We start from the raw sequence: 21,743 nt of genomic DNA, 5'->3' as shown, positions 1-21,743 counted from the left end.
CCGCCGCCGCCGCCGCCGCCGCCGCCCCAGCGCTCGCCCGGGGCTCTGTCGCCGGCTGGGTCCCATCCCGGCCGCGGTCCGCCGGCTCCGCACCCGCGCTCCGGCCGCCGCGCCTCCTCGCCAGCCGTGCCCGCTTCGGGGGTGCAGCAGAGGCTCTGCGGCCAGGGCGCGCCGCCCGGGGCAGCCCAGGGACGCTGCGCTCGGGCCTCTCCACTCGCCTCGGCCGGGGAGCCTTCCCCCTCGCCCCCAAAGTTTCTGGGTTCGTTGGAATTTTTGGATTCAGGATTTTTTTCCTTTTTTTTTTTTTTTAACCTAGGAATTTGAGGGGAAAACTTTTGACCAATCGATCGCACTTTCTTTCTGCTATCTTTCTCCCCCCCCCCCTTTTTTTTCTGAGCAGGGGAAGGGGCTTACAAGAGAGGCTCCCGCTAGACAAAGTTTTCCAAAGTTTTCCGAGTGTGATTGTTGCGGGGAGAGCTAATCCACCAGCTTGATTCACGGCTTCATCTCACCACCCCTCGAGCAGCCCCTAAGTCCGCTATAAGGGAACAAACAAACAAACAAACAAACAAAGTTACACTCCGAGTCGTCTCGTGTCTCCTCTCTCTCTCTTCCAGGCATTTTTTTTTTCTCCCGCTCTCCCCTCGAAGCCTCCACTCCCTTCTCCCCTTCCTCGGCCCCTTCCTCCTTCTCTGTCTCGGCTGGAGGTGCCAGGACCCCCGGCCGCAGTCTCCCCTCCCCCGCCGCTCGCGTCCCTCGCCGTCCGGCCCTCCCCTCCCCCGCCGCGGCCGGCACAGCCAATCCCCCCAGCGGCCGCCAACATGCTCTTTGAGGGCTTGGAGCTGGTGTCGGCGCTGGCCACCCTCGCCGCGTGCCTGGTGTCGGTGACGCTGCTGCTGGCCGTGTCGCAGCAGCTGTGGCAGCTGCGCTGGGCTGCCACCCGCGACAAGAGCTGCAAGCTGCCCATCCCCAAGGGCTCCATGGGCTTCCCGCTCATCGGAGAGACCGGCCACTGGCTGCTCCAGGTAAGGGTGCACTCGCTCCGCTGCTCTCCGGGGTCCGCTAGCGGCGAGCGCGGGGCTGACGGTGCGGCGGGCCGGCCAGGGGGCGCCGGGAGCCTGAAGGCACCGGTCCCCGCCACGCCCCTTCCCTCCTATCTCCCTGCGCCTCCAGGGCTTCCCTTGCCCGCCCGCGGCGCGGTTCAGAGCCCACTGGCGCAGGGTGCGCAGGTTCAGGGAGCTGATCCGAGAGGTCCCCGGACCTGAGAGGGCTCCCAAGACAGACTCTTTGCAGTCGCAGGCTACTCAGCAGAGGTGCGTGGGGCGTCCGCTTTCGCCTCCCCTTTGCCCTCCAGGCCCCAGTCTCCGTTGGCTTCCTGGGCTTTGGTGGCGTCATTAGACCCGAAAATTGAGTCGGGGAGAGGAGCAGGGGGCCAGAGGCAGCCAGAGCTGCCTATTAAAGACCCGGGCTGTGTTCCTGCCGCGTCGTCGGCTGCTCCAGGTACAACTACCCTGGGCGACGGTCCGAGAAAGTGTGTGTTTTGTGGTGGGAGAGGAAGGAGGTAACCCAAGGAAAATGAGAAGCCTGAGACCCGAGGGTTCTTTGCTTTCGGGGAAAAGGGTCTGTTTACTTATTGGGTGAGGACCGCGTAGCAGGGGAGAGAAACTCGGGAGAGGTGTGCGAGAGACCCATGGAGTGCGTGTGTACTTGTTGCTGCGCGCCGCACAGCCCAGCACTGCTGGTGATAATGGGGGTGGGCGCGTCGGAAACCGGACCCAGGTAGGTAATGGGGAGATTAACCTGGAATTAAACTCGTCAAGTGCTAGAAATCTCTTTTGCGATTTGATCCACACCAGGTTTTTTCTTGGGGCGGGGGGCCCTTCTGGGTTTCCCACTGGAGGCGTGTTGTGTGCGCGCACGCAGGAGTGTGTGTCCGGCGGATTCTGCTGAGGGTTAGGAGAGGCACGAAGGTCCTGAAACGGACAACCCCGGCGGGGAGAGGTGAGGCGCGAGCTGAGCGCCGAGACCTGTGGATTTAGAAGTGAGAAAGCTTGGCTTGAAATGAACAGACGCGTGCAATCCGCGCTCACACACTTACACCCCGCTGGGCGCCAAGTGTCAGCGGATCCCGGGCGGGGAGGGGGACGCTGTGGTCTCCCCAAAATCCCGGAATCATCCCATTTCTTTGGGGGGCTGTTCGTGCAACGGGGTGGGGTTCACTTTAACCAATGAGTCTACCCCCCCTCCATAAAGAAATCCCCAGAGCATATCCCGTGCCACCACGCTTAAAGGGTTAACTGCAGCGGTGGTCTAGGCTTTTGGCCGAGAATTTAGGAAATAAAATAACTCACATGGGCATCGGTTCCTGCCTCGTTAGAGTCAATCTGCGGAATCCGCGGTCTGTCACCGCCCCCCACCCGTTTCCTGACCTCTCTCTGCCCCCCAAAGTCCCCCTGACCTTTTCTCTGAATCCCACAAAGGCCCTTGGGGTTCAGCGTCCAACCAGCGAAGAAAATGGGGAGGAGGAAGCAGGCCTACGCCTCTCCATCCATTTGCCCTTGGGGCCCTAAACTCCGAGGTGGGAGGGAACGGGGGGGGGGTGCGTGCAGAGGGGTGCTGAAGGGGTTAATGGGAGCCTTCTGAATCCCAGCTTTATTTTTTCGGAGTCATTTATCAGATTTTACGGGGGGACCTCCAAGGGCTCTCCGTTTCCACCGTGCGCCATCTAAACAGAGCCCAGGGCTAAAAATACAACATTTTTGTATAAATTGGACTCGCGGCCCGAGCGGCCGCCCCTATGAAAGTCCTCTTTGTGAAGACCGTGGAAACGGCGGACAAATAACTCTTTATTAATGCCACAAAAAACGCACTTTAATTATAGTTAGGCAGATCAGAGGCTGGGGGGAGGGGGGTGGCGGCGGGAGAGAGGCGGCGGCGACCTCGGAAAATTCACAGCCCAACTTTTGTGTCGAAAGAAAAGAAAAACAGAGGAAAAGCAGGAGAGGAGAGACGGAGAGGCAGACTGAGCGAGCGAGACGGGTATAGCAGACGGAGGGAGGGAACTCCGCTCCTCACCCCCCCTTTGTCGCACCTCCACCCTCTCCTAGATTTCTCTTAAAGGGGTAGACGCCGTCTAGATCGGCGTCAGGGTGGGGGTTGTTCTCCCGGACCCGCCAACCTGTGAGTGGGGCGGCGTCCCCGCGGCCCAGCCCCCCTCTTGGAGGCGCGGGCGCTCCAGGCTCGCTCCTAGTCGCGGGCCAGGGCGGAGGCGCATGTGGAAAAGTGATTAGTACTCTGGGTTCTGCAGAGTCACTTTTCGGCAGTGCTGGAGTGTGTACACATCTAGCCGGAGAACACTTTTCCGTGGAAGAAAGGAAAATGAGGAGGGGTCCAACCGGGACCAGGGAAAGCCAAGTTGTCCCTTCGGGCGTGCCTGACCCCGAGGGTCTGGAGCCCGCATTCGCACTATTGTTGGAGGGAAGGCCGGACAGGTGGCGCCCCTCCGCTTGTCACCCCGTGCTGCCTTGGCAGGAGAAGGGTTAATATGGGGTGGGGTAGCAAGCGCCTACGTCAAAGGTGAGCGGGACGCCCCCGCCCTCGCCGCTCGGAGGTCCCCTCGGTTTCCGGTACCCTCAAGGGGCTGCCCCAGCCAGCTCCCGGGAGCGCCGGACCGCGGCCGGGGCCTAGCTCTCCTCCGCTCTCTCTGCCGTTGCCGCTGCCGGGGATCCAATTACCTGCGACGGCCGCCCAGCCCGGCCCCGCCCCGCCCCGCCCCGCCTCGCGGGACGCGCCTTCCTCCGCGCTCCCGTTCCAAACTACAGGGCGGCGACGAAAGTCCTTCTGTTATTTCCAGGGCATATTGCATTAGGAAAACCTCGGCTCTCAGATCGTGACCAGACCTGAGAGCCCGCAGAAGACCACCGGGGCCTTTGGCGGTCCACACCCAAGAACCGAGGAAACCCCCGCCCCCATCTGTAGAGACTGCCTCCGGGCACCGACCGCTCACCGCTATAAATAATCTTTGGCCTACGGCCACCCCGCGGGGTCTCGCCAGCCCGTGGCCCGGAGCCTGGAAATATTTATTCCAAGAGGCTCCGGAGCTCTAGGCGGAGGAGTTGGGGGTGGTAGGGAGGGTGGCGGCGGCTCTAGCTTCGGGTCCGGCCGACCGGGATACCTCTTTCCTCCCGACAGTCGTTACTAAAAAACAGCTTTCGCGGGGTGCCCCTGAGCCTCCCGCCTCCTTACGTTATTTATTATCCTCTGGGCCCTACTTCCCAGTTCTTGTGCATGCTATGAAAAATAAAACCTACGCGCGTGTTTGTGTGTGTGTGTGTGGGGGGGGCGATCAGGGAACTGGTGCCCTGAGAAGTGTCCTCCGCCCCTGTCCCACGGGCCCTCAAGGCTGGGCCCCTGGTAAGTCTCATTCGGAGACGAGGGTCCTTAGAGAGGTCTCCCATGTGGCTCCCGCAGGGTTCTGGCTTCCAGTCGTCGCGGAGGGAGAAGTACGGCAATGTGTTCAAGACGCACTTGCTGGGGCGGCCGCTGATCCGCGTGACTGGCGCAGAGAACGTGCGCAAGATCCTCATGGGTGAGCACCACCTGGTGAGCACCGAGTGGCCGCGCAGCACACGCATGCTGCTGGGCCCGAACACGGTGGCCAACTCCATTGGTGACATCCACCGCAACAAGCGCAAGGTAAGAACCCAGGACCAAGAGCCCTGCAACCCTGCTCTGACTCTCTCCTTCTGTGCCCCCCCCCCTTGGGGTAAGGAGTTCTTCTAGCCCTGGGGACGTCTCCAGCCGAATCCGTGCCCCTGCTTGCACGCCATCCAGTAGGTTCCCTGCCTAGACGGCTGCGATACCGGATCTAGGGCCTGCACAGGCCTCCTCCGGGTCGGCCCTCTTGCTGGCCCACTGCTGGTCCAACAGGTGGCTGATTGAGGGGTGGTTTGGTCAGAGCTTGAACATAAGGAGATTGAGGCCTCTAATGCCTGTCCTCAAGGTGCTCCCCAAAACTGGAAAAAGAAGAGGGTGGACGATGGCTGGGTCTCCCCTTCTTGCCATGTCCCCCCTCCCCCCGGAATTCCGACGGATCAATCTAAAATCAAACCTGGCATGCCTGCCACAGATTGCTTTAATAGCGACGCCAGCAGGCGCGGGGGCTGGGGGCACCTTGTGCGCAGCGGTTGCAGGGCCCTGTCTGGGAGGAGCGAGGTGAAATTTGGGCCTCTACGCTCACCCGGTTGGACGGTGGGGGAAGGGCGAGGGGGTGGAGGAGCAGCTGAGGCGCGGCTGGGGATCAAAGCGCACCTACCCCCTCCCATAAAGAGGAAGAGAAAGTGGGTGTTTATCCTGTGGATTTCCCGAGCGCCTGGTAGAGGCGCGAAGGAGGCGAGCCAGCGCGCACAGAGCGAGCCTCCCCGCCCCCTCCCGGGGCTGAGCTGCCGCCGCAGCAGCCGCAGCGGCTCGGAGCGCGGGCGGCACGTGCTGTTTGAACTGCAGTAACCCGAAAGCTGAGCCGCCGGCGGGCGGGAGCGGGCCTGCAGGCTTAAAGTGTCCAGAAGGGGGTGGGGGAGACTGCACGACCTCTCCTCCTTCCATTTTTTTTGCATTGGGTCAGAGTACTCACCCAGGTTTGAAACCTGAAGGAAACCGAGAAGCAGCCTCTGATCTCTGTCTGGGAAGAGTGGCAGAGCCCAGGGGAGGGGAGGGAGCAACTGTCGGCAGCCCCCTCTGCCGGAAGTCTGCGTGCGAGGTGGTCTCGGGGAACGGAGGAATTCATCTTATAGTATTTCATGTCTTCTGAAAGGCCTGGGAAGAGTAGTTCTCCGTCGCAGACAAAAGGAGTTAAAACCGCATGGAGTGGACTGGTCTGCGAGTACCCCCAACGCCCCTCCTCCCATAAAATATATATTTCAGGGACTGAAATCTTCTCTCCTAAAATCTTCTCTCTTATTTGCCTCACTAGAGCAGGACGCAGCTAACAGGGCCTGAGTCAGGTTGGAGTGTGTGTGTTCTGGGGAGTGGCTGGGAGGGGGCTGTAGGCTTAGGAACGGGGGCTTTTCAAATTTCTTGGGCACTTTTTTTCTTAGTCTTTGTGACTCCACCAAAAGCTCATCCCAAAGAATGTGGCGGGAGCCTGAGGCTCAGAAACCCAGCTCCAAAGGATGTGATTGCTTCTCATTTTATCTTTATAGAGGCTTTTCCCCTTCACAAAAGAGAACACTGAGACTCACAGAGTTTAGGAGACAAAGCAAAGGCAGGTGGAGCCTCCAACACTCCTCCATGGGAAGAGGTGTCCTGGGTTACCTAGCAGAGCACTGCTCAGTCCTGCCCACCTGGGACTGCGGGAAGCTGGGGGGCAGGGGTGGGAGGGGATCCTGGGAGGGAGAAGGCTTGATCAAGACCTGATCTTGAGTCTCTGGGGATACAGAGAGCTTCTGGGTGAGGCTGTTGTCTTGTGGTTCCACCCACTCTCTGGCTGACTTGGCCTTGGACCTCCAGGTGGGAAGGGCCTGCTTGGAAAGCCCCAAGGTTTTGGCTTACATGGTTCATTTGGGAGGCATGGAGGAGGAAGGAGATGGCATAGATGACCAGTCAGAGGAATACACAGGGAAGGGGGAGGGATGGCTGGGGGGACGGGGTGAAGGCAGAGACTGAGGACCCCTACGAGGCATACATGGGGCACTCTTGTCTTGCCCTCTACCTCCTGGGCATGAGAGCAGCCAGAACAAAGTTCATCCTGACACAGGTTTGGGAACCCTGCATTGGTTCCCACACTAATTGTGTGCTTGCTATGTGACATGTGTACACATGGTCCTATAGTAAGTGCATGGATAAAAGGATCCTTCCCTCAAATCTCTTTAATTGGTGTTCCATGAACTTAAGTTTACTGAACTAAATAGAAAGCTTTGGGTTAGGTACAAACAAAAAGCAGGAAACTTGGTCCTTGCTCTCAAGAAGTGGAGTCTAGCCAGAGGGATGAGGGGTGACTACTCAGGGGCACATGTTAGTCCTGGAGAGAATGGCCAATCTGCTGAACCTAATGCCCAGCGGACCCAATGCAGCCAGGGTGGGGGCTGCCAGGTGCCACTCATTGCCGTGTCCAGCCCATGCTACAGTCAGGGGCATGCCTGGAGAGTGGGCTCCTGGGCCAGGCCAGGGCTTGGTTAGGTTGCATTTGCAGGAAGTAAGGCCCAGGTGTGCTGAGGCCCAGCTGTCCGGGTAACTAGGAGTATCACTGTTTCCATTGGGGCTGGTCAGGCTTGACCAGATGTTCTGGGAAGGGGCTCCTCATGGCCATCACTGGCTGTCCTGGTTGTCTAGGGCCAAGAGAGGAGGGGTTGCCAGGGAGAAACTTCAAAAAGTCTTGCCCAGTCTAAAAGAGCCTTCTCCAGAAGCCAGGCCTGTGTCCCTATAGCCACCACCAAACTCTGTCCCTCCTCCTTTGTTACACCTCTCCCACCTGGAGTGACTCTGATAGATGGAGGACCCCCAACCCTTTTCTTTCTGTGTGCAGAGAGGCTGGGGTATTGTCCTGGAAAGGTGGATAGACTCTGGTAGGAATGATTGGGGGAAGGACTGTTGGACACACGGAGAAGGAGTCGGGGCTGGTCCTTAAAGCCTCCAGTGCCAAGCCCCACATATCAGGATCAGGCATTTCCTCTTTTCCTTCAGAGATAGGGCTGGGCCTCTTTGCACCAAGGAGCCAGAAGCTTCAGGACACCTCAGGCAGTGGCCTTCCCAGAACTTAGAGAGCATCCCAGGGGATGCACTTGGCCTGGGATCCCTGGACTGGGGAGACCCAGGGGTAGTCTTCTTGGCCCTCCTACCATGGCTATAAGGACTTTTGTGCCAGAGGCTGAGCTGGGGAAGAGCTCCCGGGCTTTAGAGGCAGGGATTAAGAGACCCACAAATGGTTTCCCAGCCTTTGCGCCCCATCCTGGGTGGGGGTGGAGCTTAGGCTCTGGGTCGTTGCACTCCTTCAAGAAACCCCATGCATTTATGTTGGGATGGAGAGGCCAGGAGGTGCTTCAGCAGGCAGGCAAAGCCAGGAGGGCTCATGGTTACAGGGTGCTGGGGGAGGCCAACCAGGACTATCTCTAGGTGGCCTTTGGACTGGTGCATAGCCTCTGACTTCAAAGTCATGTCCACCAGGCTCAGTTCAGGGCAGAAGTTCCCACCTGCTTTGAATGGGAAGGCGGGTGGCATGCATGGCCAGGCAGCCCTGTTACTGGGAGGGCCTCCTGGCATAGATCTTTGTTCCACCAGCTGAAGTCCTTCACCCAAAAGTTACTGTAGCACCAGCCAGTGGGCACAGGGGCCATTGAGGGGGCAGGTGGCAGGAGCGGATGTCTCTGAAGGTCAGTGGGGGAGGGAGCCCACAGCCAGCCACCAGGGCGCCTGGGAGCGGGTGCCTCCCTCTGCATGCCCTTGTGCCAAACAGTGGGAGGGTGGATTGGCTGGGAGTGGGGGCCACCCCCTCCCTTTTCCCTCCTTTCTGTGTCCTTTTCCCAGGGTGGGGAGGGGTCTGAGCCTGTGATGGTGATGTGTTTGTTCACTCTTTCAGCCTTGGGAGACAGTTGTGACCTTGGTGGGAGTGGGGTAGCTTGACTGGGGTCTGCTCTGGCCCCTGAGCCCCTTTTGCCATTTTTGTATCCATTCCAGGTTCCCAGGCAGAAAGGCAGGGGTTGGGGGCATATTTCCAGGGACTGAGAAATGCTGAGAGCAAAACAGAGTAGCCAGAACAGCTGGCCTTGCTCTTAGAATAAGCTTGGGCCAGAAAGGAAGGTCCACCTCAGGGCTCTGTCAGAGAGCTCAGGCTGAGTACAGGGCCACTTGATGGGGCTAAGAGTGGCGGGAGGCAGGGGGGTTTAGGGACCCTGGTGCATGTGGCCAGTCATACCCTGGACTGTGACCTTGGGAGGCCCTTCCCCTTTGGGCCTCAGCTTTCTGAGGGGTTTTTTACTATAGCTGAAAGAGGAATGAGTGAGCAAACCTTTTTAGTTTCTGTGGCTCTGCCAAGTGCCTTCCTCTCTCCCACTGGGTGCTTTTGTTGTGTGTGGAAGAGTTAGGGGAAATGATTAGAGCTGGAGGCAAGTGGGAGACAGGTACTCTGTTTCTACAGATGCTGCGAACCCAGAGGGGCACGCACAGGCTGGGAGGTCTGGGCTAGCCCCTCCCAACCAGAGGGGCTGAGTAGGGACTGGCTCAGGAGGCAGCCAGGGTGAAGTCCAGGCCCAATGGAAATGCCAGGCAGCTGGGAGGATGACGTCCTCTCTTGTCCTTCCTCTTACTTGAGTGTAAAATACACACCTTGGCGTCACCCCTGTGCTGTGCGGACAGCTGCCCCGGTGGCTGCCTGCCCTCTGTTATTCTTTCCACTCTGAAGGCCACGGCTCCAGTGGCTTGCCGGGGTGGCCTGCCCAGGCCCCCACCCTCCCGGGCAGCCACTTCCATTCCTCCCAGTCTGAGTCACTGGCCCAGGGAGTGGGTTCCCTCTCTGGCTCTTCCAGCTCCTGAGGCTGCCTGTCCATCTCATCTGTCCGTCTGTAGTGGCCAGCAGAGAACAAGAGGTTATCTGTCTGGGTGGATCAGCATGCAGGGCCGTGGGGGTTCATCGAGTGACTCCCCTTCCAGGGGCACTGGGTGAGGGGCAGGAGGGGGGAGGAGGAAGGATTTGTAAAAACAATTATGGGGGATCTGAGTCTTGACAAGCCGCTTGGTAATCCCCCCTCCCTCCCCCTCCCACTTCACTGTGGCATCACCTCCCATTCAGGGGAGAAGGAGAACCCGGGAACGTGGGCTCTTGAGCCAGAAGTGTTGTTGGTGAAACCAACATGGACGGGGGAGGCTTTCCAAGCACATCCTAGAGGCAGGAGCCCATCCTGCCCCAGCCTGTGCCCGGGGGTTCCCAGGTTTCCCTGAGCCTCTGCCCTGCTCTCCCCGGCATTAACCCCGGTGGAAAGTCCATACCTGCTGCTGCCTCCTGCAGGGCTTTGCCTGGGCCAGGGCTGGTTCCGATGACCTTTGTTCAGCATTCTTGGCACACTTTTGGGAATTCCAAGGGAAGCCCCCGAGGGGCACAAAGCCACCCTGACAAAGCCACCCTGGTTCCTGTTAACTGTGTGGTCAGGGAAGGCGGCTCTGGGAGCCGGGAACTCTTCCTCTCTTCACACTGAGTGGCTCCACTGGGCACCTTCCCACGTGCCCGAGTCCTGACCCCGCCCGCCCCGCTGCAGCCTCCCTCTGCCCTGGCCAGCACCTCCGCCTCCTCTTGGCCTGTGTGGTGGGGGCCGCCCCTACTTCGGGAAGTGCCCCATTGTTAACCCTGGGCACAGACCCAGGGATGAGGCCCTGGAGTTTTCCTGGGGCCTAGGAGGCCCAGTGCCTACGGAACAGCTGGGCCAGAGGCAGAAGCATGGACCTGGTGACTCTCGAGCAAAGCCCCTTGGTCCTGGAGTGCCTGAAATCTCCCTTTGCTCGGCTTCTCATTTGGGTAGTTTTTCCACCTCAGGGGGCTCTGGGGAGAATCCTGGGACATCTAGGTAAAAAGGGACTCCAGAACATCCAGTTAGACTTCTTGATGGGTCAAGATAAGAGCTTTGCTCCTGCCTGCAGTTCTCTTTTCAGAAACCCCAGCCTTGGGGGGCCTGCAGGTACCAGGTGTTTGTGGGCTTCCTGGGGTCATTCCAGCTCTTGACCTTGCTCAGGACCCCTTCCCACCTAGAGGTGAGGTGTGGACCACCTGACCTTGGAGTCCCTCTGCTCAGTCCCAGGTCTCCTTGAATCATCCCTGCCCTCCTTGGCCTGGAGGCTTGAGAAGGAGCTATTCAGGCAGCTATCGCTAGAGGGCGCAGGGAATGTAACCTTTAGGGGAGGGCAGGGCAGGGCTTGTCAGTGGGTCCAGTATGGCCACTCCTGGGATTGCACTGGGAGCCCTGAGAGCTCCTCCTTTGGTAACACTGAGATGGCCCCTCCTAGACCACTGTAGCCCTTGTAGGGTGTGTGAGTGGGGGCCTGGCAGGCACTTACCAGTGACTCGTACAGTGCCAGATTCTGGGCTTCTTTGAGGGGGCAACATCTATTTAGGGACATACAGATACTGGTGTTTATGTGCTGTGTACATTGAAAGGAAAAAGAGGTCATCTAGCTCAATCTCACCATTTTTTAGATCAGAACACTGAGGCTGGGGCATCACTTAGCCATGATCGCACAGTAAGTTGGTGGATGATTTGGGGTTAAAATCAGATCTCTGGGCACCCAGCCTGCCTTTTCCCACCACCCCACTGCATCTTAGAGCCCAGCTCACTTTGACTTTGGCTGGTTCCGGTCAGTGTGGCCTCTGCCCTATTGCCCCCTCTACATGCCCACCTTTGGGCCCAGGTCTCCCTTGCTCTGGGGGCCCTGGCCAGCCCCTGCCCCCATCCCTTCCATGACAGTACCCCTCAGTCTGACCTGGGCTGGCTGATCTGGGCCAGTGTGGCCTCCCTGTCCTTGCTTGTCCTCACGTCCAGCCTTCTATCTGAGGCCTGGTAGCCACAGTTAATCTTTCTGGTTCCCCAATAAGCCTGCTTGGCCCCCACGTCCACTTCCTACTCACCCTGTGGGCTCCTTGCTGTTCTGTAAGTCCCCTTAGTTGGCCAGCATTGGAGTCTGGAGACAGGGCCCCCATTGCTGCCCCATAAGATTTTTTTTGACCAAGAGCTGAACCTGGAATCCTAAGGACACCAGGGTGGAGGGCTGAGGCAGAGAGCTCTGGCTTTATGCATAACCATAGAAATTCTCTGAAGCACCCCCCACCCCCAAATTCCCAGGACACCAAACTGAGCAAAGTGTGAGTGACCCGTCCAGGCCTGGGTTGCCCTGGGCCACCTCTCACAGTCCTTCTCCCTTTCAGCTGTCCCTTAGTAGCAGGAGCAGCCCCAAACAGTGCGGCTTCTCTGCCCCTCGCTGGCGGCCTCCTTCCCTCCTCCCTCCCTTTGCCCACCGGGAATTTCGGAATGAAAGTGCTATTGTGAACGCCTGGCTGGGCCACTGAAGGGCCAGCACTGTTATTTCTGCAAACCAGCCCTCCCATTAGCCATGCAGGGCCCAGGCCAGGAAAATGTTACCTTTTCCTCCTCGAGCTGACTGCAGGGGAAATTCTCACATTTACAGTTTGTGTGGTGGTTGTGTTTGGGGGGCAGGAGGGGAGGGCGGCGCGTGTGTGTGGTTTGCATGGAGCAGGGTGGGGGGGCTGGAGGAATATTTGTCTCCTTCCCCTGCGCTGCCCCTCCCCCTCCCTTACCCATGACCTTCCCCTTGGTGCTGGTGGGAAGGCACCCCCCATTCTGCTCCAGACTCTGGGGTGGGGGAAATGGAGGGTGTCGGTTACAAGTGAGACCCACAGGCCATCAGTAAATAAACTAACATCCTCCCCTCTGCAGGGGCATCTGGGTGAGGAGGGGCAGGAGGGATTGCCAGGAATCAGGAGGGCTAAAGGCCGGGGAGGTGGCAACAGGGTCTCATTGGCTACTTAAAGCGGACCAGGAAGATGCAAGGAATGAAAAGGGGCTTCTGTCTGCCTTTGTGATCTTTGGGGGTAGAAAAACCTTGCCCCCATCCTCTGCCTCCAGATCTGGCCACACTGAAGACATTTTGGTGGCAAAGCTGTTAACGAACTCCCTAGGATCTCCACCTAGTAGGCGATTTCCAGGGACCGAGCAAATTTGGGTCTCAGGAAGTCCTACTTGCAGTCTAGCCTCAGACTCTCTTGTTCTCCCATCGGTGGAGTAGAAGAGCCACCTACTGTTTTCCACCTCTTCCTTGTCCAGCCTGCTCACCTTTGTTCTGCTCCTCCTGGGCACTTCTGCCCTGTGGCCTGGGAATTTGGGAGTGGGCCACTGCCTCACCTCTAGCCTTGCTTAGCCCTCTCTGTGTTGCCCCGTGGCTGGTATGGCCACATCAGCCACAGACCTGTTGGCAGCTGGAATGCCCAGTCCCAAGGCTTTGCCATTGTTTGGAGCACATGCTTTCCTGGAGGTCAGGACAGAAGGTGATACGTCAGGTCACCATGTGAGCGATGTGGAAGGTCTCGACTTCGAATAAAAATACTTAAGAACTATGTTTTAATGCTGTCCTTCCCCTGCCACCCTTCACCAAGGCATAGACAGTAGGAGGGTTTAGAATAGGGGAGCCAGAGAGGGGACTGTGTCTCGGAGATGGAGGGGGAGCTTGGTGAGGGTGAGGACCTGGAGTTTTCCCCAGTCAGTCATGGGACCTGTGCTTCAGCCAGGCCCCCCGAAGCCTCACAGGCAGCCTGAGCCCATCTGACCAGCTTGCCCACCTCTCTGCCCTCCAGGTGTTCTCCAAGATCTTCAGCCATGAGGCTCTGGAAAGCTACCTGCCCAAGATCCAGTTGGTGATTCAGGATACGCTGCGCGCCTGGAGCAGCCATCCTGAGGCCATCAATGTGTACCAGGAGGCACAGAAGCTCACCTTCCGCATGGCCATCCGTGTACTCCTGGGCTTCAGCATCCCAGAAGAGGACCTTGGGCACCTCTTTGAGGTCTACCAGCAGTTTGTGGAGAATGTCTTCTCCCTGCCTGTCGACTTGCCCTTCAGTGGCTACCGGCGGGTGAGAACCCAGGGCCTGGGAGGAGAGGAGATGGGCATTCATGAACCCACCCTGGGAGGGGGTGGCTGACTGCTAAGACAGTCACCAGTCACACAGAGGGCGGGCGGAGTGGAGTCTTCAACCCTGGTCTTTGAGTCTGAGAGGGGACGTTCTCGTAGGAATCCCCTACCTGCCCCACCTTGGGTGGAGGCCCTTGGTGGCCCTGCCCTTCCCCTTGGGTGACAGGATGGTTCTCTTCTTCCCCAGGGTATTCAGGCACGACAGACCCTACAGAAGGGCCTGGAAAAGGCAATCCGGGAGAAGCTGCAGTGCACGCAGGGCAAGGACTACTCCGATGCACTGGACATCCTCATTGAGAGCAGCAAGGAGCACGGCAAGGAGATGACCATGCAGGAGCTGAAGGTGGGGGCCTCCCCAGCGGGCAGCACGAGTGCCCCATGCTCCACACTGGGGCTGCCCCAGGGTGGGATGGTGCTGGCCCCTGCCACCTGTTCTGGTCCCATTTCACAGGGACTTTGTGAGCAGCTGCTGTGGCTGTCACCGCACTGGGTGGGGGCTGAACCAGAAGAGAGACCATGTCCCTGCATGCAGTGCACACGGTCTGGTGGGAGGACGGGGAGCACCCACAGTGGGTGAGGCTGCCCTTCCTCCACCCACGGCTTGTGCACCCAGTCCTGGTGATGAATGGTACCCATGATACTTGGCAGCAGGCTCTCCATCCCGCCCATGGTCCTTTCCACCATTTTGGAAAAGATGTGAGAAATTGACCCTTAGTAGCCTCTGAAGGGACTCAGTGTCAGTGGTGTTTGTTGACCCCTCTTCTCCGCCCCCAAATCTTCACTATTTCAGTGCATTTTAATGGCCCCAGTGGACCTGGAAGGTCACCTAGGGAAACTCAGACTCATAAGGGGCAGCCACTTGCTGGAGGGCAGCCCAATCCTTGGAGAAGAGCTGGGAAGATTTGGACCTAATTCAGGCCTTTTCAAGTTGGTGGCATTTGAAAGTCTCCCAGCCTGCTTGGCACTGATGAAGCCCAGTTGGGCTGCTGGCACCAAGACTGTCCACATAGGGCTCCAAGAAGGGCTTCTTGCCCGCCATTTTTTAGGGTGGGTGTTCCACCTGAGAAGGGATCCCTTAGTTCATCCTCGTGCAGACTCCGCCACCCACATAGCTGGCAGTTGCCAGCTAAGACTTGCTGTAGACCCCCAGCTTTGCTTCCCCCTCTTCTCGCTTCAGTTTTTCTCCCGGGAAGCCCGGAAAGAGCAGAATGACTTTACCATTTCACAAGAAGTTTTGGACTCATAGGTGGTGCCATGGCAAGTAAGGGACCCAGGTCCCTTTACTCCCCTCTGTGGGGCTGGCATTCACATTTGTAAAATGCAGAGCTTGGAATGAGACCACCTTCTGGGGCCTTTCCATGGGGCACCCATGACTCATGTGTCTTGCTCCCCAGGGTCCCCTGGAGTCCCCTCAGCCTTCTCATTGCAGTCCCATCCTAGGTCCTGGTGGGTATGGCCCCAGACTGCCTCCCAAATCTTGATGTCCTCCTGGGGGTGGAGGAAGGAGCTTGGGCTTGGATGGTTGGGGTTTCGACCCTGATCCCCCCCCACCCTACTCACCCGCATAGTGCCTGGCTCCTTGGGATTGTTTTCTTTTTTTCTGTGAGCTCACCTCACTGATTAGGCTGCTGGGGCTCACTGCCCCAGAACCCAGCAGTAAGTGACAAGTGGCCCCACTGCAAGGGACTTCAGGCTAGTGCCCCTGCCCTGGGTTGTAGCAGTTGTATGTCCTGCCGAGTCAGGGGACTGACCCTCTGACCTGTGTCCATTGTGGCCCAAATGCCCCAGCAACATGAGGCTCAGAGGAAGCAGGCAGGGCCCAGCTAGATGGCCCTGGGGCAGGGGGGACTGATCCCTAATGGTGCCTCTCCTCTCTGCGCTGCAGGATGGGACCCTGGAGCTGATCTTTGCCGCCTATGCCACCACTGCGAGCGCCAGCACGTCACTCATCATGCAGCTGCTAAAGCACCCGGCCGTGCTGGAGAAGCTTCGGGAGGAGCTGCGGGCCCACGGCATCCTGCACAGCGGCGGCTGCCCCTGTGAGGGCACGCTGCGGCTCGACACCCTCAGCGGGCTGCACTACCTGGACTGCGTCATCAAGGAGGTCATGCGCCTTTTCACACCCATCTCCGGCGGCTACCGCACTGTGCTGCAGACCTTCGAGCTTGACGTGAGCCTGCGTCCTGGGGCTGGGCCTCAGGGAACCCATGGGAACACTGCCTTGGGCACGGGGGGGTGACTGATGGGAAAAAACAGACCCCCCTCAAAGTACCTCAGGCTGATGGGGAGATACCCTTTGTTTTCAAGGAGCTTTTGGTCTGATGGGAGAGACCTCATCCCAAATGCTGGGTCAGATGAAGCCAGCCTGGGTGTCATATATGAAGCTGCATGTGGACATTCTACAAATAAGAGACTGGACTAACATGCTGAGGGGTGCTAGCCAGGCGGGGCGATCACAATATGGTTTCTCTAGGAACATCTGGGTCGGGGGTTGGCAGGCACTGTGTCCAGGGCCCTCTCAGGTCCCCCCTGGCCCTCACCACCACACCCTCCTCCCATCTTGCCTCCAGGGTTTCCAGATCCCCAAAGGATGGAGTGTCATGTACAGCATTCGGGATACGCATGACACAGCGCCTGTGTTCAAAGATGTGAACGTATTTGACCCCGACCGCTTCGGTCAGGCTCGGAGTGAAGACAAGGACGGCCGCTTCCATTACCTCCCTTTCGGCGGCGGCGTCCGGACCTGCCTGGGCAAGCACCTGGCCAAGCTGTTCCTGAAGGTGCTGGCGGTGGAGCTGGCCAGCACAAGCCGCTTTGAGCTGGCTACCCGGACCTTCCCCCGCATCACCTTGGTCCCTGTCCTGCACCCCGTGGACGGCCTCAGTGTCAAGTTCTTTGGCCTGGACTCTAACCAGAACAAGATCCTGCCAGAGACGGAGGCCATGCTAAGTGCCACGGTCTAACAGGGCCTGGCCCACACCCCTGCCTCAGCCCAGCCAGGCCCTGGGGTAGGAGGCGATGGAAGGGTAAAAACCTGTGTGTGGGAGGGGGCTGGAACCCGGGGAAGGGAGAGCGGCCCCCATACCCTGCCCTCCCGTTTTCCCTCCCTGGCAGACCCTACCCAAAGCCAAAAGGGCCCCTGTTCCTTCGGGGGACAGGGCCCTCCTCCTTGCTCCTGCTTCTCCCAGTCTCTCTCCAGTTCCCACCAGCTTAGCTCCTGGGATAGGGCGTGGCCAGGGGCTCCGCATGCCTATTACAGTGTTAACTGTCAGCTCACGCTGCAGCATTTGCTTGTGATGTTCCCAACTGGTCCCTCCCCTCCCATTTCGTTTGGACTTTTTTAGTTTGAGATCAAGTGGTTGACTTGGGGGGGGGGGGAGGAAGAGTTGGCCTCTTCAGCACCCGCCCCCTCCTGCCTCTACCCAGACTGAGGCATGTGACTCTCCCAGTGTTCCTCTAGAGGAGTCCACCCCTTTGCCAGTTTGGACATTTGAAATTACCTATTGCTGCTACTTTTTCTTTCCTCTGATGTTGGGGCAAAGGAGCTCCAGGCCCTGTCCTCCCAGCATCCTCTCTGGTGGCCCTGGGCATGCACACAGCAATGACATCCCCACCTTCCTGCCAGGTGGCCTTCAGCCCACCCTGCTTCTCTGTTACACACACACCCAAGGCCCTTGGCTCATATTTATTCACGGATATAACCGAATCTTGGTGTTACTGGGGTCTGGAATTGTACCTCCTCCATCCCCTAGTCTCTGTCCCACTGTCCCGGGGACTGACTTCTGCGAGTGACCCAGCCCTCTGGCTGAGGTTGAGCAGCTCCCCCAGGCTCTGTGGGTTCAACCTCAACTGCACTCCTGGGGTGAAATCCAGCACCTCTGCCTTTGTCCCCTGGTGAAGGTGGGGTAATAGCCCACTGCTTCCCTCCCCCTTCTGTCAACAACATGGGGATTTGGAGGCTGCCACCATCTCCTGCATAGCCAGTGTCTCCCTGGGGCCCCCCACTCCACTAGTGAGTATGGGGAAGGATACGGGTTCTTTCTCTGACAGGGAGCGAGGGGCTCCGTTGTCCCTTCCTTAACCTTCACCCTTAGCCCTTGGAAAGGTGTCCTTGAAGTCCCTTCCCACCTCTATGCCACTGTCTGCTCAGCCCAGCTCAGGGGTGTGGGGACGAGATGAAAGCAAGGGGAGGTGAGCGTAGAAGGCAGCCCTTCCACAGAGCTGACTCGGGCCTCTGCCCTGGTCTCGAGGCAGCTGCCGGGAGGCTGCAGGGAGAGCTGAGGAGAGTATGTGCGATTTGTCAGAAGTGATTTGCTTGAAAATTGGCCCGTCAGGATGACTGGGGGAAAGAGGAGTAGCTTCTGCCACCAGCATTTTGAGTGTTGGCAATTTGGGATGCCTCCCAGGGCTGGTTTGGAGCCTTTGATGAGTCTTCAGTGATTTTGTCTGTTTTCGGATTTTTCTTTGCTTTCTGTGTTTCTCTATTGGCTTTTGATGTTATAAAACCAGTGAATTCTCTTTACAAGAAAATCAGAAACACACAGAAGTTGTAGGACATTGATCATTTTAATTGTCTGTCTAAGAGGTGACCACTGTGACCATTCAGTGGCCCCCTCTGATGGTGTTGAGTGGACAGACAGGACCCCCACTCTCGCCCGACATGTACCCACCTGGTGGTAGGCTGTAGGAATGGGTTTGTGCCCCAGACTGTCCTAAAACTCCCTGTTTTCAAGTGTTTCACTTGGTTCCTGCTTTTTCGCTATTAAAAAACAGTGCGGAACAGACATTATTGGCAAAAATAGACATTTAAAAAAATGGGGAAATGGTCCCACGGCTTCCCTCCCCGCTCTGCCAGCAACGTGGGGATTTGGAGGTTGCCATCATCTCCTGCATAGTCACTGTCTCCCCGGGGCGCCCCACTTGGCTAGTGAGTATGGGGAAGGATAGTAAAACCTCTCTCCACATTCTGAAAAACAGGCAAAAATGTGTTAAGACTCATCAAAGCTTGCAAAGTAGCTATGGTGCACCAGAATCGGTGCCCCACAAAAATGCCCAGTGTCTGGAAGGTTTCTGCACCTTCAAGCTAAGCCAGCTTGCTCTGAACCAGTCGTTCTTGACTGAGTGGCTAGGCATGCAGCTTCAGACAGGAAGTCCACTGGGCCTGGCCCTGGGGAGGGGTGGGGGGCTGGAGGGCTCTGGGAGGCCTAGGTGGCCTTTCCATTTGTGGTGACCAGCTTGAGAGGGGCAGAGAAAAGGTTGAGGAGGATCCCTGTGAGGGAGGAAAGAAGGATCATTTGCCCTGCTGGGCCTCAAAGATAACAAGAGAAATGAAGAAAGCTCTTGACTGGCTGAGCGAAGGGTTCCAATGTCGAAGTTCATCCATCTCTCCTCTGTGCATCCATCTGTGTCCGTGTGTTTGTGTGTAGGTTTTATAGGCGTAGCATAGATGGGTGATGTTTTCTCACTTACCATTCCTAACTATTGTAACTTGACATTAAAAAGACAAAACTCCACAAAACTTTTCCTGCCCTGGGCTTGCAGATTGAAGCACTTTCGATGTTGGGCGCTGGCGTTTGTGTTCTGGGCACCATCCTGACCCTGCCCAGATCGCTATGATATTATTTTATACACAAGACTTTTTTTTCATAAATGTTATAATTTTGTGTCTGTCTTTATAAACTATTATAAGTACTATTTTTGTTATAATTCAAAATAGATATTTAGTATAAAGTTTTTGCTGTTAAATATTTGTTATTTAGTAAAATATGAATTTTTCTCTATTGTAAACATGGTTCAAAATATTAATATGTTTTTATCACAGTTGTTTTAATATTGAAAAAGCACTTGTGTGTTTTGTTTTGATATGAAACTGGTGCCGTGTGAGTGTTTTGCTGTCACGTGGTCTTAATCTGTATATAATATTCCATGTTGCATATTAAAAAAAATGAATGTTGTGCATTTTGTGATTTTGAAAGTACTCAATGTGGCTCTTTTATAGGCTTCCATAATAAACCGTGGGGACTCACCCTCGTTTGGCTCTCTGGTCTCTGCCTTTTCAGCCTCACTGAAAGCCCCCCCTCCCCACATTCCCTTCAGCGGCACCCAATCCCACCTGCTAGGCAGGAGGTTCTTCCTGGAAACATTTGTCCTGTGAGACCATTCCTTGTGCGAGGGCACAGAGGAATCCTCGGCAGTGTCCTTCCACAAGTAGGTTCCTGTGGGGAAGGAAAGATGTATCTGGACAGCCACTGGCCCCAGAGGCCTGTTGGGGGATGAAACAGCTGGAGGCAGCTCCCCCGGCCGAGTGTGGCCATCATGGCCTGGGCAACCCAGAGTGCTCAAGGCCTGTCCTCAGAGTCCAAAATGCTTACACTGATGTCCACAGCTACAGAGTGAATTGAGGGGCAGAATTCAGTTCTCCTGACTCCCAGCCTTATGTCACATGAGGCACTTTTCAGAGGCTCTTCCATGAAGCAAACAGATGCCCTGGTCAAATGGGTTTGGAAAAGGGGTTAAACAGGTAGGCAGATTCCCTCACTTTGCACCTGAGGGTAGGCACACTAAAGGGCAACAGGTGCAGAGTGGGCACAGGCTGCTGGGCTCCCCAAGCCCACTTGATGACCAACTGTGTACTCTATGCCGATTATCAACTGTGAAAAGCAGCTCAGCAACCTGTCACAGAGGATGAAGGCAAGACCGGCACAGGGCAGGTCCCAGGACCAAGGGGCTGTGGGCGGGGAGGGATGGCAGTGAGAGGCAGAGCCAGGGTCCCAGATTTGCACCAGGAACAAGGGAGGGACAGGCCTCAGTGCTTCGGCTGGTCTGAGCCTCTGCCGTGCCCTATCTCCTCCCCACAGCCTAGAGAGGGAAAGCTCCCCTGAGCTGGCCTGAGATGAGCCTTTTTGTGGCTGCAGCATGTCTTTTTGGTTCAGTCCATCATACCCAATCTCTGCTCAGAGCCCCCAGACACAGACACAGCCTGGGTCCCAAGGCCTCTCCCAACCTGGGTCATGGAGCCTGGCCACCAAGAAGAGAAACCCAATCTTCTGAAGAATGCCACCAGGGCAGGACACTCAGCAGGCCCTGACCACCCATCATCTGCCCTGTGTTTTCTTCTGTCTTCTGCCTAGCCTGCCCCCTCCCCACTGCACCCAGGCCTGTTCTCCCTGAATCCTAGCCTACCCTTACCCTTTCCAGAGGAGGGGGGAGGGGAGCAAGGGTGATTCTTCTGTTTTCCATAAGACAGAGTCTCAGAGTGGCAGAGACTTCCCCATGGCCTCAAAGAATCAGAGGGGGGTCCCTGCACCAGAAGCGGACCACCTGCCCCACCCAGCATGTGCCCACTCCGAGGGGCTCCCTGGGAGGGAGGTCTCCAGAGTCGGCCAGAGGCAGCCATGCAAAGCCCCAGCCTCCACGGGGAAGCGTGCCAGCGGAAGGTAGTAGTTTCTCAGAGTGTGAATTCCATGTGGAGGAATGTCCTGTGTGGCAGCCGAGGCGAAGGAAGCGCGGTCCTCAGGCTGCCCTCAATCTGACCGCCCTGCCGCAGGGTGGGAGGGCCAGCCTGGCGGGTGGCAGGCCTGTCATCACCCAGTCTGTCCATGCCTCTCTCCAGCGGGCCCGCAGGTCGGTGACGTCCGCCTGCCTGCCCGTCCGCCCCCCACAAGGCTGGCTGCCCCCGGGATCTCCTGGCCTGGAAGGAGAACACAGGCTGTTGTGGACAGGCAAACACGGCAGCTGTTTGTCCAGGGATTGGGGCGCCAGTTTGGAGGGAACTCGAAGACCGCACATTCTGCCACCTCCGAGCATTTTTCCAAAACAGCCTGGCCTTGGCTAGGCCTGGCTGCCAGGAGTGGCCTAGGGCTGGGAGCCAGGAGCAGGGCAGGAGAGAGAGGGCCTTGGGGCCAGGGCCATGAGGTGACCAGGTGAGGGCAGACAGCGCTCCCCCAGTGCCAGCCTGCTCGACTCTGACTTGCCTTGGAGGGGAGAGAGAGGGGGAGAAGGCCTGTGCTTCTGTGCTGGGGGCTAAGAAAACACAAACTCAACTTGCCTCGGGGTCTTCAGTCCGA

At 57.6% G+C, this 21,743-nt stretch overlaps 1 protein-coding gene across 1 annotated transcript; it reads left to right on the top strand.

The window, feature by feature from the left end:
- Positions 1 to 531: 531 nt before the first annotated feature.
- On the top strand, positions 532 to 19,707 carry CYP26B1 (cytochrome P450 family 26 subfamily B member 1). Its single transcript, XM_081157317.1, has 6 exons — positions 532 to 1,025; positions 4,471 to 4,695; positions 13,343 to 13,618; positions 13,865 to 14,020; positions 15,563 to 15,847; positions 16,248 to 19,707. The coding sequence occupies exons 1-6, from the start codon at positions 822 to 824 to the stop codon at positions 16,638 to 16,640; spliced, it is 1,539 nt and encodes a 512-aa protein (XP_081013443.1). The 5' UTR covers positions 532 to 821; the 3' UTR covers positions 16,641 to 19,707.
- The last annotated feature ends 2,036 nt before the right edge of the window (positions 19,708 to 21,743 follow it).

Source organism: Miniopterus schreibersii (assembly GCF_964146895.1).
Source record: "Miniopterus schreibersii genome assembly, chromosome: 13".
Classification (NCBI taxonomy): Eukaryota; Metazoa; Chordata; class Mammalia; order Chiroptera; family Miniopteridae; genus Miniopterus; species Miniopterus schreibersii.
The sequence above is the reverse complement of the archived record's forward strand: the minus strand, read 5'-3'. Positions and strand labels throughout refer to the sequence as shown.